Source organism: Aquarana catesbeiana, linkage group LG03, assembly GCF_042186555.1.
Source record: "Aquarana catesbeiana isolate 2022-GZ linkage group LG03, ASM4218655v1, whole genome shotgun sequence".
Classification (NCBI taxonomy): domain Eukaryota; kingdom Metazoa; phylum Chordata; class Amphibia; order Anura; family Ranidae; genus Aquarana; species Aquarana catesbeiana.
The window spans coordinates 197,967,868-197,985,414 of record NC_133326.1 but is presented as its reverse complement, the minus strand read 5'-3'; the positions used below and the strand labels follow the sequence as shown (position 1 = coordinate 197,985,414).

At 42.9% G+C, this 17,547-nt stretch overlaps 1 protein-coding gene across 4 annotated transcripts in view; it reads left to right on the top strand.

Moving 5' to 3' along the window:
- CELSR1 (cadherin EGF LAG seven-pass G-type receptor 1) overlaps window positions 1-17,547 on the top strand; it is a 254,144-nt gene that overhangs the window by 97,463 nt on the left and 139,134 nt on the right. For all 4 annotated transcript variants that reach the window (XM_073619707.1, XM_073619705.1, XM_073619704.1 and 1 more), the window contains exon 3: window positions 9,466-9,688. In XM_073619707.1, coding sequence (XP_073475808.1) covers window positions 9,466-9,688 — 223 coding nt within the window. The remainder of the gene's footprint in view (window positions 1-9,465; window positions 9,689-17,547) is intronic.

Sequence of the window (17,547 nt, the reverse complement as noted above, 5' to 3'; positions counted from 1 at the left end):
AGGCATTTAAAGGTACTACTACTACTTCAAAGCTAAAGTTTACTGTTAGTTGCAATCACCGAGTTTTTTGCAGCTTTTCTGGAAAGAATGTGTCTCAAATAACAGCACCACAGAAATGTACTCAAATGGACAGCTGCTACTCTGATTATTGTAGGAAACGATAAAAAACAATAGTCATGAGTGACGTTAGTCCGCACATTTTAACCCAAAAAAATAGTGAATAATCAAAACCTATATATATATATCACATGTGTGGTAACATCAGTGCAAAAATATATAAAAGTGCTAGTGCGTATTAAAGTGCAGTGCAAACAACCGTATTGTGCAATATCATTAAAGTGCTAAAAATAATACTTATAAAGAGAAACAACAAATATAAAAATCACAAAATATTCAATTTATAAAATAACGTTTCTGCTTGTAAGTGGATCAAGTGCTCCACCACTGTTTGAATCCTTCACTGCTCTCACCAAAATGGACTCACCAGATCGATAAAATGGTGAAATTATGAACCAAGTAGACTAGAGGACCACAGTATCTCCAAACAATCACCAATCACTGTTTTACGGTCAGATTCCCTTTACACAGGTCACAGCAAATTATGGGGAAGTCAAAACCAAAGGAAGGAGGCTCCATAGCGTAAAAAAAAATCTAAGCTAATAATAGCCGCTCGCCTCTGGACCTGTCACAGACCATTTATGGAAAGAATACTTAGTCCTCAACTTTTAAATAGTCCCTGGGTTATTTCTTTTGGAATATCCCCACTTAATTACCTCAACCCTATCCAAGTTCTCCAAAAATCAAAAAACCAACTCTCCTAGACTGGTCATTGGAGAAATGTGTGGATGAGCCTGTGTGCCCGGCTGCGGGGCAAAGCTTGTGGGGAAGACCTGGACAGTATTCCTGCGGCTCCTACAAGAGTAGAGCTACAGTCAGAATTTAGACTGCTGTCTAAATTCTGACTGTAGTCTCAATTGACTTAAGTCTAACTATAAGGATTCTGCTTGGTTGCTTTGAGTTACAGAATTGGCACTTATAAAGGCAGGGTGGATTTGATTTAAATCATAATTTTCAAAGAGCAACTGTCATCTCTGTCCCGCAGCAGCTCCACCTCTGACCTGCTGTTGACTCGCCGACATTCACCTTAATGGGATGGCAGTGGCGCAACAAGGTGAGGGACGTGGCTGCAGCAGGTGAGTGGATGCCCGCTAACAGGCGCTGCCATGATAGATCTGAAATGACAGGTGCTCTTTAAATGTAAGGACCCATTCTTGCTGATAGTGTGAAATTGTGTGACTGCATCAATGCCGTGCATGTTCTCTCAGCTTACAGAGCTTTGGGTTCATTGAATGAGTTTACCAAAAATGTAAATATTGCAGAATATACAGCCTCATGCTGCATAACTAAGCTCCAGTTCATGCCGAATAAACAAAATTAATAATGTATCTTTAATATAAAACTATCTTTAGGTAGATTTTTACTCCAAAACATTAACAAAAAAAATAAAATAATTAAAAAAAAAAAAAAAATCATCAAATTTTATCCACCCTGTTTAACCACTTCCCGCCCGCCCTATAGCGGATTGACGTCCGGGAAGTGGTTCCGTTATCCTGACTGGGCATCATATGACGTCCAGCAGGATAACATGCCGCCGCACGCCCCCGGGGGCCCCCATCGCAGCGATCGGTGGAGCAGTGTGTCAGCCTGACACACCGCTCCACTGATCTTGGTAAAGAGCCTCCAGCGGAGGCTCGTTATCACGTGATTAGCCGTGTCCAATCACGGCTGATCAGGCTGTCAATGGGAAGAGCCGTTGATCGGCTTTTCCTCACTCGCGTCTGAAAGACGCGAGTAGAGGAGAGCCGATCGGCGGTTCTCCTGACAGGGGGGGTCTACGCTGATTGTTTATCAGCACAGCCCCCCCTCAGATCACCACACTGGACCACCAGGGATCGCCACTAGGACCACCAGCGAAGGGGCAACATGTGGATGGCCAGGTATGTACCCCATGGCCATCCACATGTGCCCAATCTGTGCCAATCAGTGCCCACAAATGGGCACTGGCACCATTATGTTCCAGATCTGCCCAGCAATGCCCCCAATATGTTTTATCAGTGCCACCTGTCATTACCCATCGGTGCCACCTGTCAGTGCCACCCATATGTACCAATCAATGCCACCTATGAGTGCCCATCAGTGCCGCCTATGAGTGCCCATTGGTGCCACCTATGAGTGCCCATCAGTGCCGCATACCAGTGCCACCTATCAGTGCCACCTCATCAGTGCCCGTCAGTGCAGCCATATCAGTGCCCGTCATTGAAGGAGAAAACGTACTCATTTACAAAAAATTTTAACAGACAAAGAAAAACTTGTTTTTTTTTCGAAATTTTCGGTCTTTTTTTATTTGTTGCGCAAAAAATAAACGCAGAGGTGATCAAATACCACCAAAAGAAAGCTCTATTTGTGGGCACAAACTGTTAAAAAATTTGTTTGGGTACAGTGTAGCATGACCGCGCAATTGTCATTCAAATTGCGACAGTGCTGAAAGCTGAAAATTGGCCTGGGCGGGAAGGTGTCTAAGTGCTCGGTATTGAAGTGGTTAAAGGAGAAGTATAGCCAAACTTGTTTGGCTGTACTTCTGTGGATCACAGGAGTGCAGTTCGTTTTGCTCTCCTTTGACCCGTTTTTAGCAGACAGGCTGAAGTCTGCTCCCTGCTGACGTAGACTTGGTATCTTCCCAGATCCCTGGACTGGCACCCGGCTCAGCTTCTCAGCGAGTCGCTGAGCCGCCTGCTCCCACCCCCTCCACAGCCCAGCGCTCCAGTGAGCACATGGGGGGGGGGGGGCAGAGAGCCTCTAACTGACATTCACCAGTCTCTTCTCACGGAGCAGTGAGAACTGAGTGATCTGCGGTGTTCGATCGCTCGGTTCTCAGTTGTAAAGGCCCGGGGGGGACAGATGCTGCCTCCACCCAGGTAAATAAGGGTACTAAAAAAAAAACCCATACGTCTCTTTTAAAGTGAACATGTACCCTATTTTAAACCGTTAAGTAGCGTACACACGAGCAGAATTTCCAACAAAGTCCGATGGGAGCTTTTCATCGTATATTCTGATTGTGTGTATGCCCCATCTGACTTTTTCCATCGAAAATTCAGACGGACTTGGATAGAGAAAATGTTCTAAATTTTTCCGATGGAACTAATTAATATCGGGAAACACGCTCGTCTGTATGCTGTTCCGATGTACCAAAAATGACGCATGCTCTGAAGCAAGTACGAGACAGAAGCTATTGGCTACTGGCTATTGAACTTCCTTTTTCTTGTCCCGTCGTATGTGTTGTACGTCACCTCGTTCTGGACGGTCGGACTGTGGTGTGACCGTGTGTATGCAAGACAGCTTGAGCGGAATTCCGTCGGAGAAACCTTCTGCGTTTATTCCGACGGCAAAACCGGTCGTGTGTACAGGGCATTAAACTTAAAATTCCTTGCTTAGAGCAAATGCCACAACATGCTTTCTGTTACCTTTATTAGCCAGAAAAGCTTCTTTGGCCCTCTGTGATTTAGTTTTACTTTGTAATGGGACCCGGACTGTCCCTGACCTCATGGCCAATCTCCACTAACTACAATACCCGTTTATTGAGCGTGCGTTCACTGGCCAATGAGGTGTTGTCATCGGAAAGTGAAATGGAAGATATGGTATGAAGTGAGGGAAAATCGAGTCTCAATAACAAATCCAAGATGAGTGTAGATGGTTTTCAGCTAAAGTAAGACTAAGCAGGTGGTGTCTACTGATTGGCAGGACCTTTTGATATGAGAATGTTTACATGGAGTTCAGGTACTTTTTAAGAAAAAGAGCTGTCACTGAAAAGGACAGTATGTCCTTAGTGTAAATGGCTTCCTAAGTTATTCACCTACATAGCAATCGTTTTGAAGATTGCTATGGGCCACCAACGTGCCATCTCCATCTGTCCTTATGAGTGTCCCCACAGCCTTCTTTTCCTGACGATTCTATGTTGGCATCTAGTCATCTTCTCCTAGACTCATGAGATTAAACAGCTTCCATGTAGGAGCTGTTGACTGTATACTGCCGTGGCAACCCATAATTAATAACATGCATAGTACATGCAAGTTCAAAGAGAAAAGCTGCTGAGTCACATATAATGAAGTAGGAGACCTTCTGAGACACAACAGCTCTCTCAATGCAAGTGACCTTCTGATGTAAGAAATACTCGGCAGGAGCTATGCTGACGTTTAGGCCGTGAGCAGTAAACAGGAAAAAGTTGACATAATAATATACTATACTGTATACTAAGTTTACATTTTTTTTATTGTTTTATTTACTAAACTTTTATATGGTGCAAAGATAATTATGTGTGGTATATCCGATTTAAAATTACACTGGCACTCTTTGGATGTCAGCAATTTGTGGTTTGATATGTAGTAATTTAAACTGTGTGTCTGCTTACAGCAGAGACATTACCTGAGGATATTTACTTGTGGTGTACTTCTCACCTGTTGGATCACTTTTTTTTTTTTTGTGACTTAAGGGACAATGTTCCTCTGCCAGAGATTGCGGAGTTACCCAGTGACAAGGCTTTTATATGGCAGACATAAATCCTTATTTGTACTCTGTCCCAGCAACATCACAACACAAAGGTGTCAGTGACGGCTACTTCCCACAATTCATCAGTGTGCTAAATTTAAACTGCTCGAGGCAGGAGGTATGAGGAATGGGAGATACCTGAGCGCTCTGCTCTGAGACCGATAAAGTGTTACTATAGTGAGCGCTTTTGTTTTCCTTCCTTCGCTTTGTAAAGATGACATCTTGACCAATCATCCTTCTTTATTCCTTTGAATTTGCCCAGGGACATCTTCTAGTAAAGAAATTAGTCACTGCTCATCAAATACATAAGTCATTTTCTAGCTGAACTGCTTTTGTGAGCCATGTGCTCTAATGACTTGTATTCTACCATGAAAGGAGCCCCAACTGTCTGGCATTGCTCCTTTCCCCACTGAGCTTCCATTATAGTCATTGAATGGGCTAATGTCTGACATAGGAAGACGCTAAACACAGGTAATTGCAAATACCTTCTCATTAGAGGGCACCAACAAATGATGGCAAAGTACTATATTCATATTCACAGACGTTATAATGTGTGTGTGTGTGTATGTATATGTATATGTGTGTATATATATATATATATATATATATATATATATATATATATATATATATTATACACACACACAATCTAATCTCTGTTAGTGCATTTAAACATTTTTATAACCTATAGAAACATCTACTGTACATGGTGGTAACCTGTACAGTTGTATACAAAACTTTTTTTTGCTTATTTTGAAATCACTTTTTATATTCTCAGGAACATCTTGTAGTAGTAACAGGGCATGAAATGATAAAGCACTTGGGCCCCTTTCACACGGACTCTCCGATCAGGTCTGCCTGTCAGTTTTTTTTTTTTTTTTCAGGTGGACCTGATTAGACCCTCCAGTGTCTTCTATGGAGCGGTGAATGCCAGCGGACACCTCTGCCGTCACCCACCGCCTTCCGATCAGATCCTATCCACCAAACACAGATGGATGGCGGTCCTAGTTCCCTTCTGTCCAGTGGATCGGATGGAAACGGGCAGGCAGTCCTTTTTAATCGGATTGCCCCATAGAGGAGAGTGAGACTGTGTCTGTGTTTGCTCTGTATAGCAGAGTGAACACGGCCCTGTAATCCGTCTCCTCAGCAGAGAGATCCCCCGCTGAGCAAGTGGATTCTACTTAGCAGAGACACTCATGTGAAAAGGGTCTAAGGTCCCTTTCACGCTACTCTGTAGCAAAATTGGAGTAAAAACACATATGCGTTTTTAGCGTGATCTTGCTGTGTTTGATGTGTTTCCTGTGCATTTCAGGTGCATTTTTGGGTTGCCTGCACGTTTACAGCGATTTCTATTAATTTAAATGGGAAGCTGTGTTTTTGGTGCAGTTTTCAAAACTGCATCAAAGATGCAGAGTGCAGGACTTTTCAAAACGCACTGAACCTGTAATGCAGTGGTGTGAGGAGTCCAACGGTATAAAGGGAAAACATTTTTTTCTTTCGTTTTTTTTATTTTTTAATTTTTTTTCTTACAAGGTAAAAACACAGGAGAAAAGTGTGAATGCAAAACACTGCATGTGATTCGCACAGGAATCGCACCACATTCTTGTGCACATCACATGCAATGTCTGTGTGATTTGAGTCATAAATTTTGCATGGCTCAAATTGCAGAAGGTCTGGCACATAGTTGCATAGTAGGTGAGGTTGAAAAAAGACACAAGTCCAACCTGTGTGTGTGATTATATGTCAGTATTACATTATATATCCCTGTATGTTGTGGTCATTCAGGTGCTTATCTAATAGTTTTTTGAAACTATCAATGCTCCCCGCTGAGACCACCGCCTGTGGAAGGGAATTCCACATCTTTGCTGCTCTTACAGTAAAGAACCCTCTACGTAGTTTAAGGTTAAACCTCTTTTCTTCTAATTGTAATGAGTGGCCATGAGTCTTGTTAAACTCCCTTCTGCGAAAAAGTTTTATCCCTATTGTGGGTTCACCAGTACAATGTTTATAAATTGAAATCATATCCCCTCTCAAGCGTCTCTTCTCCAGAGAGAATAAGTTCAGTGCTCGCAACCTTTACTCATAACTAATAACGCAGCTTTAATTCATCCCAAAAGTGTTCTATTGCATTGAGGTGCAGGGCAGTCAAGATCGTCCACCCCAAACTCGCTCATCCATGTCTTTATGGACCTTGCCTTATGCACTGGTCCAAATCATTTGGTGGAGGGGAGGCTAATATTGTGGGGTTGTTTTTCAGGAGTTGGGCTTGGCCCTTTAGTTCCAGTGAAGATGACTCTTAATACATCAGCATACCAAGATATTTTGGACAATTTCATGCTCCCAACTTTGTAGGAACAGTTTGGGGATGGCCCCTTTCTGTTTCTGCACCAGTGCACAAAGCAAGGTCCATAAAGACATGGATGAGTGAGTTTGGGGTGGAGGCAGGGCGGCACTACAAGCAGCACAGGCAGCCACCTTAGGGCGCAAGGCTAAGGGGGGTTAAATACACAGGTGTGCACTGGACATCACGTGTAGACAGACCCCGGCGCATTGTACACCATTCGTGCCCTTCATCCCTGGCTCCATTTACCTTCCGCTGTTGCCCCTTCCTCTCCCCAAAGTGTTTTGCCCTCTCTCCTCCCTCCTGCTCTGTCTGGGTCCTGCATTGTTTGAGCGCCGGCTGTGCTGGGGCTCCCTGCAGGAACAGAGCGCTCTCCCACTGGGACACCGTCAACTCCATCCCCAGCCTGCAGTGCTAGCTGGAGAGGAGTGAGCTGGGATAAAGAGAAGCCAGAAGCTATCTGTATGGCATGAGGGTACCACGGCCATGGGGCGGGTGCGTCGGAAGACCTGCAAGTTCTTGCTTGCCCTGACATTGCCTCTATCCACTTCCACCCTGATGATCGGAATCTGTAGCAGGAGGACATAGTTCTACAGCAGTAGAGCGGGGGGAAGGGGGGGGGGGCCACAGTGGAGAACACAAGTATGTAGGAGGTACAGATGGGATAAGGTGTGTTTTGTGTGTGTTTTGGTTTGGAGGGGGAGGGGGTTACAGTGAAGAACAGGGGTGCTGTATGTAGGAGGACAGGCATTAAAAGTGGTACAGTGAGGAATGGGTGGGGGGGGGGTGTAAATGTGGGGAACAGGCATTAAGGGTGGTACTCTTGGGGAATTGGGAGCAGGGGGGCACGGTGGGGAACAGGTATGTAGGAGGCATGGGGGGTACAGTGGGGAACAGGGGGGGATAGGCATTCAGGGTGGTTTAGTGAAGAGCTGGAGGGTACAGTGGGGAACAGGTATGAAAGGGGTACAGGGAGATAAAGTAGGGAACAGGAATGTAGGAGGTACAGTGGGGAACAAGTTTGCAGGAGGGGGGGGGGTCAGACATTCAAGGTGGTTCAGTGAAAAACAGATAGGTGGGGGAGGGGGGGTACAGTGGGGAACAGGTATAGAGGAGGTGCAGTGGGGAACAGGGGGTCAAGTGGGGAACAGATGTGTGTGTGTGGGGGGGGGGGGTGGAAGGTGTTCAGGGTGGTACAGTGGGGGACAGGTGTGTTCTCTTTTGTGTGTACACCAAGTGATTCTAAAGGTTGTAATAAAAACAAAACCTGTCAAGTGAGGACAGTTTGCAGTGGTCGGGGACATTGAGGCTGCTTGTGCGGTGGGGGTGCTAAGACACACCTTTGCCTGAGTACAAAAAAATCCTTTCACCGGCCCTGGGTGGAAGAACTTGACTGGCCAGCACAGAGTCCTGACCTCAACCTGATAGAACACCTTTGGGATGAATTAGAGTGGAGACTGCGAGCCAGGCCTTCTCGTCTAACATCAGTGCCTGACCTCACAAATCTGGAAGAATGGTCAAACATTCCTATAGACACACTCCTAAACCTTGTGGACAGCCTTCCCAGAAGAGTTGAAGCTGTTATAGCTGCAAAGGGTGGGCCAACTCAATATTGAATCCTACGGACTAAGACTGGGATGCCATTAAAGTTTGTGTGTAAAGGCAGCCGTCTCAATACTTTTGGCAATATACTGTGTGTGTGTGTTATATATGTGTGTATATGTATATATATATATATATATATATATATATATATATATATATATATAATATATACACACAGTACTTAACTGACTTAACTGTGTTCTAACGCAGACAATAATGTGAAAATTTCGAGCTCCCTTTTCAGGAAGTACATATTTAGAAATCAATATAAAGATATAGTGAGTGATTGTTGGCTCTAGCAGTGTCAAGCATTGAGAGGTTGGTGGATTGAGTATCTACTGTATTGGAAACTGAAAACCCGTGTCTAATTGTGTTTGACAAATTTGTCTCCAGCTCGGGATCACTAATTTGTGAAACACTAGGAGGGCTCTTGCATTAGCCCAGCATTTCTTTTTATCATAGAATATTCCTAACAGCTGCTCTTAATGTAGACACAATATAGATCTCCTACCATGAAGCTTTTCTCCCGTGTAGATGACATGTCTGCACATATATCATGGAAGTAAAGCAGACAAGTACAGGTCTTCCCTCCTGTTCTCTTAATATTTATATTTGTAAGAGGTAAACTTTATTTGATGCCAGAGTTGGCTATTTCAAAGGAAAATCTGTAAAACTGATGGTGGTGGTGGATGCTTATTCTTCCAAGAAGAGAGGTCACCATGTGTGTTTTATATACAGTATACTGATGTTGTGATCCTCTATCCTAGTCCCTATGTATCCAAGAATATTGACACCTCCATCATAAGCCATTAGCACCAGTGCATAGGCCAGAGAGAATAAATATATATATATATTCTTTGTAAAGATACAGGTTTGTGGAATAGTATATTTCATTATTTTATGTTCTTTTTTCATAGGGGAACACTGTGATGTGAGTTCACGTTCTGGACGGTGTGTACCAGGGATCTGCAAAAATGGTGGCACCTGTATTAACCTCCTTATTGGTGGTTTTAAGTGCAAGTGTCCCCCGGGAGAGTTTGAGAAGCCATATTGTGAAATGACCACTAGAAGCTTTCCTCCACAGTCCTTCGTTACATTCAAAGGATTAAGACAGCGTTTCCATTTCACTGTCTCTCTCATGTAAGTATAATTATTGGATGACCACACTGACTTTAATTTAGTTATATGTAGGCCAATTTTTCATTGTTTCCTAAACTTAGTCTGGATTCAGAGCTTTGCATTGCATGACTGCACACACGCGGTGGCCCTTTTATTTTGAATAGGCTGACAGTGTACCACAACAGGCTTTTAATTGCACCTGCATTTTTTTTTTTCTCCAGCACACTGCAGAGTGCAGATTGATCATATCTATGTGCCTTGTTGTGATGTGCTGGGTATGTGCATTAGGGGGCTTTTCATGTATTTTATGGTAATATCTGATAGAATACGCATTTTACCATGCATTGCAATATTGCCAAAGTGTGAATCCAGCTTTACAGCAATCCTGGCAAAATTGTTAAACAATGCCTTTTATCAGTTAGAGGAATGGTGGTTGGTGGAGCTTACTCCTAAAGTCAGGAAATTGGGCCCAATAACAAAGTGAATTTTTTTTTCAAAGGCTATATAGAGGAGTGATTTCTGGTAACCAGATGCATGTATCTGGTGGTATCTGCTCTTAAAGTGAAATTCCAGCCTCCCCCTTCTTGCTACCTATCCTGCCTAACCTGTGTAAAAAAAAAAAATAAATAAAATGTGTAAACCTACCTATTATATAGTCTAGACCGGTCTGGTCACTTGATCCCACAGATCGTGCCGCACTGTTAGTGATCGGTGGTTGCCGGGGGGAGAGGAGGGAGCGGAAACATTGGCCGGGACATGGGAGCCTCTAAGTGATGTTGCGCCTCCCAAAATTCCCAGCTATTACTGCGCTCACCCTCTTCTCCCCTGCAGTCGCCATTCACTGACACAGGATCATGTGACCAAAGTGGACTAGAAATAGGTAAGTATACACATGTTTTTTTACGCAGGGTTGGCAGGATAGATAGCAGGAGGGGGGAAGGAATATTTTTAAGCATAGTGTTAGGCTGGAAATTCACTTTAAATGTTTCAAATCTATTAGAGGTCACTTTTGGAATCTTTTCCAAGACCAGCAATACTGCCAGTTGAGGTGACTGGAAAGTGTGTACTGTATGCAGTATAGTAGGAGTGCAATATTATAGAAAATGTAGTTAAAAAAGCTGCATTGCTTGTTTCTGTATAAGGCCCTATTCACACCAGCACAATTTCTCCCGTTTGCTGTCGCACTGCAAGTCACAAAGATGGAAATTGCTTGATTTTCTATGGTGCCCATTGACAGCAAGGAAACATTGTGCAGTGCGATTTTTGAAAAGGTGCAGGTGCGTCTTTTGGTGCAGCATAGTGCTTTCTGGCTACGTAGACTTCAATGGAAGTGCGTGAAAATTCCACAAAAACACATATGCATGCTTTTTTGATGCATTCTTAACAGTTTAGTGTTTAGCAGCCGGTCAGCTCTTGCTACTAAAAAAATATGCATGAAGCATAAAAAAATGCTTCAAAAACATATGTAAAAACACACTTCCAAACGCATGATTATGCAGCAGCACTCATGTAAACCTAGGCTAAAGTTTTTTTTGTTTTTTTTGTTTTGTTTTTATTTGTAGTTAAGGGGTGTCTACAGTATACAGAACAGAGCCCATCCGTATACTTAGGCATTTCTTTACTAGCAAGCATAAAGACAATTTTAGCTTGTTTAGTTACAGTTTGAGGTAAGACAAAGGCCTCATGCACACAGGGAATAAAAATGGCACTTTTAAGGACATTTAACTTTTTTTTTTTTTTTTTTAAGCCTCTAAATCAGCGGTCTCCAAACTTTCTAACCAAAGGGCCAGCATGCTGCCCTTCAGACTTTAGGGGGGCTTAACTGTGGCCAGTGGGAGTAGAAATGATCCTGGCATCAGTGGGAGTAAACAATGCATCTTTGGTATTAGGGGGGGGGGGGGGGGGGAATAGTACCCCATCGTTGGTGTCAGTGGAAGAAATAGTGCCCCATCATTGGTGTCAGTGGAAGAAATAGTGCCCCATCATTGGTGTCAGTGGAAGAAATGGTGCCTCATCATCTGTGCAGTGAGATTAATTACTCCAGCAACTCTTCATTGCCAGCTTCCAGTTGGGGGCAGTGTGCACAAATCATATGGTGTTGTACTGACTTTATTTGAAGTGTACAAAATGTACACTTCATTTGCGGAATGATGTGCTGCGATAAAATGCAGCATGCCTGCATTTTATTGCAGCATGCTGCGATGCAGCCCTAGGCTGTGTTGCAATGCTAATGGGACACACAGGTAATGATTGTTTCCTGTGTGTCTCTGCAGTGACAGCATATTGTGTGAATTAGGCGTTATTGTACACAAACATGACAAAATATCATGATTCTTAATATCCTTAATATTCTTAATAGACCCAAAGACCCACTCAGCACCCTAAAAATGGGATCTCAGTATTGTCAGTAAAAACGTCCCACACATCTGAATGAAATGATTTTCTACCCTTTTCATACATTTGTGAAATGTTTGCAATGTTATGGCTGTGGTCCATTGCAGTGTGTGAACAGTATTTCCTTCTCGGTAGTAGTATTCATTATTCACGGTAGACTTTGGTTCTGTGGAATGTTTGTAGGCCATTGACATGCATATTATGGTACAGTAAAGAGGATGTACATAGTTTTTCTTTTGGCGCTCATAGGGAGGGGTTATAATAATGATGGCTGAGGGATATTAAAACACTACTAGGGAGTTTTATGATGCTGCAGATGTTGACTGATGTTACTTATGTCATTATTGTAAAACTGGTTAACGAGGCGCTGCAGTCTGCTCACATAATTTTTAATAAAAACATCTTTGTCATTCTGAAGCTACCCTCTAACTACTTTGCATATTATTTTATATATACTGTGACTCTGTACTTGCCAAATATGCTGCAGAAATCTCCCTCCACAAAGTCTGTCTGGAGCCATTTTAACTAGGGTTGCACCGATACCGAGCATTTGCAGAGTACTTTTACTCGGGCAAATGCTCCAATGCTTAATCCGATATCTGAACAGTCAGGGGTGATCGGTGTGGCGCTGGGGTTACAATCATCTATCTCCCTGTATGCATTTCAATAAAGCAGCTGACAGCCGCTTCTCCTCCTCTCCCTCCCACGGCTTTCAGCTGCTTTATTTAAATCTATACAGGGAGATCGCTGATTGTAACACCTCCCCAGCACCACACCGATCACCCCTGACTGTCCTCCATATCCTCCTCCAGTCACCCTCCGTGCTCCTCCGGAGAGTGGAGGATGGAGCCGGTAACTATATCATATACCACCTCCTTCCTTTTCCAAATGCACAGTGTTAGTGATCACTGACTGTTCATTCATAACTGTCACTGAGCATCGTAAACTGTGTTTACAATGCTTCAGTTTATGAATGGAGAGGAGCCGCTGTCTCTTGTCCATTCATCTTCAGTGCAGCTGAGGCTGCAGAGACTGGGGAATCTCTATCCTCCAGTCTCTTTTCCTGTCTCAAAAGGGAGATGTCAGGGATCTGTTAAGACCCCTAATATCTCACCAAAGCCACCCCCAACAGGGCTAATAAAAAAAAATATATTGAAAAGGTTACATTGTAAAAATAATAAAAAATAAAATAAACACAGACACCGTCCACTCCCCCCTCCCCCCAAAAAGAAAGCATTGTAAAAAAAAATTAAAAAAATAAAAATTGTAAAATATAAAATAAAAACTACTGACACAGTCCATGCGTCATTAGTGCCACTGTCATATGACATTAAAAAAAAGTATTGGTAATTGGTATCAGCGAGTACTTGAAAAAACGTATCGGTACTTGTACTCGGTGTTAAAAAAGTGGCATTGGGACATCCCTAATTTTAACTGTGGGCAGCTGAAGCTGCTGCCTGTTCACTTCCTGTATCTGCATAGACACAGAGGCACACCTTCAGCTCTGCAGCTCTCATTGGCCCTCTTATGACTCACCCCCCCCTCTCCTCGTAAACTCTCATGAAAGTGAGAGAGAGAGCCATGCATGATCTCATAAGCCTAGGCTAATGACCAGACAATAAACAGGAAGTGGGTGGTATAAAGTATTTACTGGCAGAAAAAAAAAATGTTTTACTATCCAAAGTTAAAACAACAAGGGCAGCAGATTTATTAGATGGAAAGATGAAAAAATGACTAAAGATCCGCTTTAACTACTTGCCGACCAGCAGGTTGGCTCCTCTGCGTGAATTGCCAAAGCTGTATGACGGCCGCTGTAAGGGCTATAGGGGCACGTGCATGCCCGCGGCGCGACACTGGAGATCATGGGTGGCCGGCTGCGATGTCAGCTGGCCACCCATGATCGCTCCTCAGAGAGCCAGAACAGAGATCTGTCAATGTATATCTCTCTCAACTTCCCTGACAGAACGGGATCTGTCAATGTAAACAGACAGATCCCCGTTCTGTCAGGGAAGTAGAGAGAGATCTGCTGTTCCTAGTGATCAGGAACAGCAATTTTTTTTTCTACTCCCTGTCAGTGCATTCACCCCACAGTTAGAAACACCACCCAGGGAGCACATTTAAACCCTTGATCGCAGTCACGATAAAAATCGCAGATCGCTGCCATCACTAATAAAAAAAAAAAAAAAAAAATTATAATAAAAATGCAATAAATCTATCCCCTATTTTGTAGACGCTATAACTTTTGCACATACCAATCAATATACGCTTATTAGGATTTTTTTCTTTTCTTTTTTTAACAAAAATATGTAGAAGAATACATATCGGCCTAAACTGAGGAAGGAATTTTGTTTTTTTATATATTTTTATGGGATATTTATTATAGTAAAAAATATTGCCTTTTTTCCCTAAATTGTCGGTCTTTTTTTGCTTATAGCACACAAAAAAACGCAGAGGTGATCAAATACCACCAAAAGAAAGCTCTATTTGTGGCAAAAAAAAAGGACGTCAATTTTGTTTGGGTACAACATCTCACGACTGCGCAATTGTCAGTTAAAATGACGCAGTGCTGTATTGCAAAAAGTGCTCTGGTCAGGAAGGGGGTAAATCCTTCCGGAGCTGAAGTGGTTAAAACAATGTACACAAATAGTGCTTTGCAGTCCCCGGCTCTTTTAGAATCCTAGAACTAGCAATGTAAAGATTTTTTTTTTCTACACCTGCCATGGAAAAAGATGAGAATCTAACAGTTTTAGTCAAAATAATCACATTTGTAGTCCCTGGAGTGCAAGTAAAATAAGTAATATCAAATCCTGTGGGATTTCTGAGCAAGACTTCAGGCCTGGAAATCTGAGCCTTCTCAGAGAATCTCTCCGCCAAGTAAAAGTCCTGCATGGGAGCAGACCCTACACAATGGCTGCTGCTAGTTCCAAAAACCCTCTCTGGCTAATAGTGCCACTGCTACTAGTTGGTAGTGCTAAGTACCAAAGTCAGGCACCTAGTCCTAGTGACACTTGTTTTAGAGCCCTTGCACACTGGGGCGGTTTGCAGGCGCTATTGCGCTAATAATGGCGCCTGCAAACCGACCTGAAAGTGTCGCTGCTGTGTATCCAGTGTGAAAGCCCCGAGGGCTTTCACACTGGAGCGGTGCGCTGGCAGGACGGTAAAAAAAGTCCTGCGAGCAGCATCTTCGGAGTGGTGAAGGAGCGGAGTGTATACTGCTCCTTTACCGCTCCTGCCCATTGAAATCAATGGGACGGCACGGCTATACCGCCGGCAAAGCGCCTCTGCAGAGGCGCTTTGCGGTGGTATTTAACCCTTTCTCAGCCGCTAGCGGGGGGTAAAACCGCCCCGCTAGCGGCCGAATACCGACGGTAAAACGCCGCTAATAATAGCGGCGTTTTACCGCCGACGCCGCCCCCGCCCCAGTGTGCAAGGGCTCTTATAGAAGTACATGATGTAGTTTGGCTTATAAAGAGACATCTTTTGATTTCTCCTTTTAGGTGAGAATTATAGGGCTAGTTCACATCCCAATGCACTGTATATATTAGTTGTAGTGCATTGCCATTTTTTGTCAGTTGCACACCAGTGCATGGTCTTTGTAACACACCTGCGCTATAGCACACCACAAAACACAGATACTAAGGACCTGCATGATTTTCAAAAAGGTAGCATGCAGAGCATATTTTCTTTTCTTGCACTGAGCCCAATTTTAAAAAAAAATGACAATTTGCCTCAACACATGATATAACAACTGGCTTGCTGTGTTTCACCAGTCACCATACCAAGTTTTAAAAGGATGACGAGTTCACTTTATGAATGTAAAATGTGGGGTTGCACAGCCTCACAGTGATAAGGTCAAAACATGTTAAGTGTTAAAGTGAATAAAACTTAATAAAACAATACAGTAGTGAAAAAATCATTCCATAAATTCCACACATGAAAAATGCAATGAATTGTGCAAATACTAATAATAAATTCAGTGAGTTCATGAAAATCAGTTGAACAAAATCCAGTCTTCAAACGTGATAAATGCCAACCACCCAGTATCCACATGTGTTCTTAGATAATCAAAACAGTGCACTACCACCTCTGTGCAAACATTCCGTGCTCACAGAACTCTCACCTCATTTAGAACTAATGTGTTTAAAGTGTTACTAAACCCAGTAATATGAAAATAATTTATCCCCCCGCAGTGCCCACAGCTTATAGATCATCTTTTTACATTAAAATACTGCCACTATATAGCCTTTTGGCTGATCTGTATACCACGGTCATGTGATAAACTGCAGGGTTTGCCCAAGTGCTGAGTGTTCAGGTAGGAGGAGATTTCCACTACAGCCTGTTATGGGAGGCGGATCATCCATCAATCAAGATGTGACATCCCACCCACTGTGTTCTTTTTTAGTTACTGGGCATGGAGGAGGAAGAGGGAGGGACTGGGCTGTCATTTAGGCTCTGTATACACACCCACATGTATGATGTCAATATCATGTGACCTGAAAATCTCAGCTCAACAAGTAAATGTTCTCTCCAGCAATAGAAATCAAACTGAGCATGTGCAGGGGGACCACTCTGACTGTGTGTTATCTGGCCTTACCCAGAGAGACCCTGCAAGAGGGGGAGGATCTGTGCATATAGGATCAAAGAGCTTTTTTACACAATGCAGAGGCTTAACAGATAAGTTGCACAGTGATTATAACAAACATGCTATTCTGCAGATACAGACAGATTTTACTGTTGTGGGTTTAGTAACACTTTACTGAGCTTCCATGGCACTCCAGTAATCTCCATTTCCAGCAGATAAATACCCAGGGTGATATGGTCCTGGTCCCTTTTTAAGATGCCTGTGGTCCCCTTAAACCTCCAATGCATCCGTTCAGCAACCTATCCCAAATCTTGCAGTCCTTATTTCACAGCAGAGAAGATCCTAGAGAGTTTGATTATCTAAGAATACACGTGGATACTTCCCAAATAGAAGGTGGTTGGCATTTATCACATTTGGAGATTGGATTTTGTTCAGCTGATTTTCACAAACTCACTGAATTTATTATTAGTTTTTGCACAATTCATTGTATTTTTCATATGTGGAATTTAATGATTTTTGTACTACCGTATCGTTAAAGTTTTTTTATTCACTTTAACACTGTAAACTTGTTTTGACCTTATTACTGTGAGGCTGCGCAACCCCACATCACATTTTATTATCACTTACATTGTGGGAACACAATAGGGGCTGCAGCAACCAATGCACCCAATACCTACATGTTACAGATTGGTTTATAGCTTGCATGTATATACATTTTTTTTTTATATCACTTTATCCCATTCACAAGCGCAGAGGTTCACACCATTGATTTATTTTTCACTTTATGAATGGCTGTGGGATTTGTAAGTCATGTGAAACAAAGTATGAATTTCTGTGACTCTTCCTAGCTTTCCATCTGATCACTGCCGTTATGTGTGGCTGGATACATTATACTTCTTCTGTG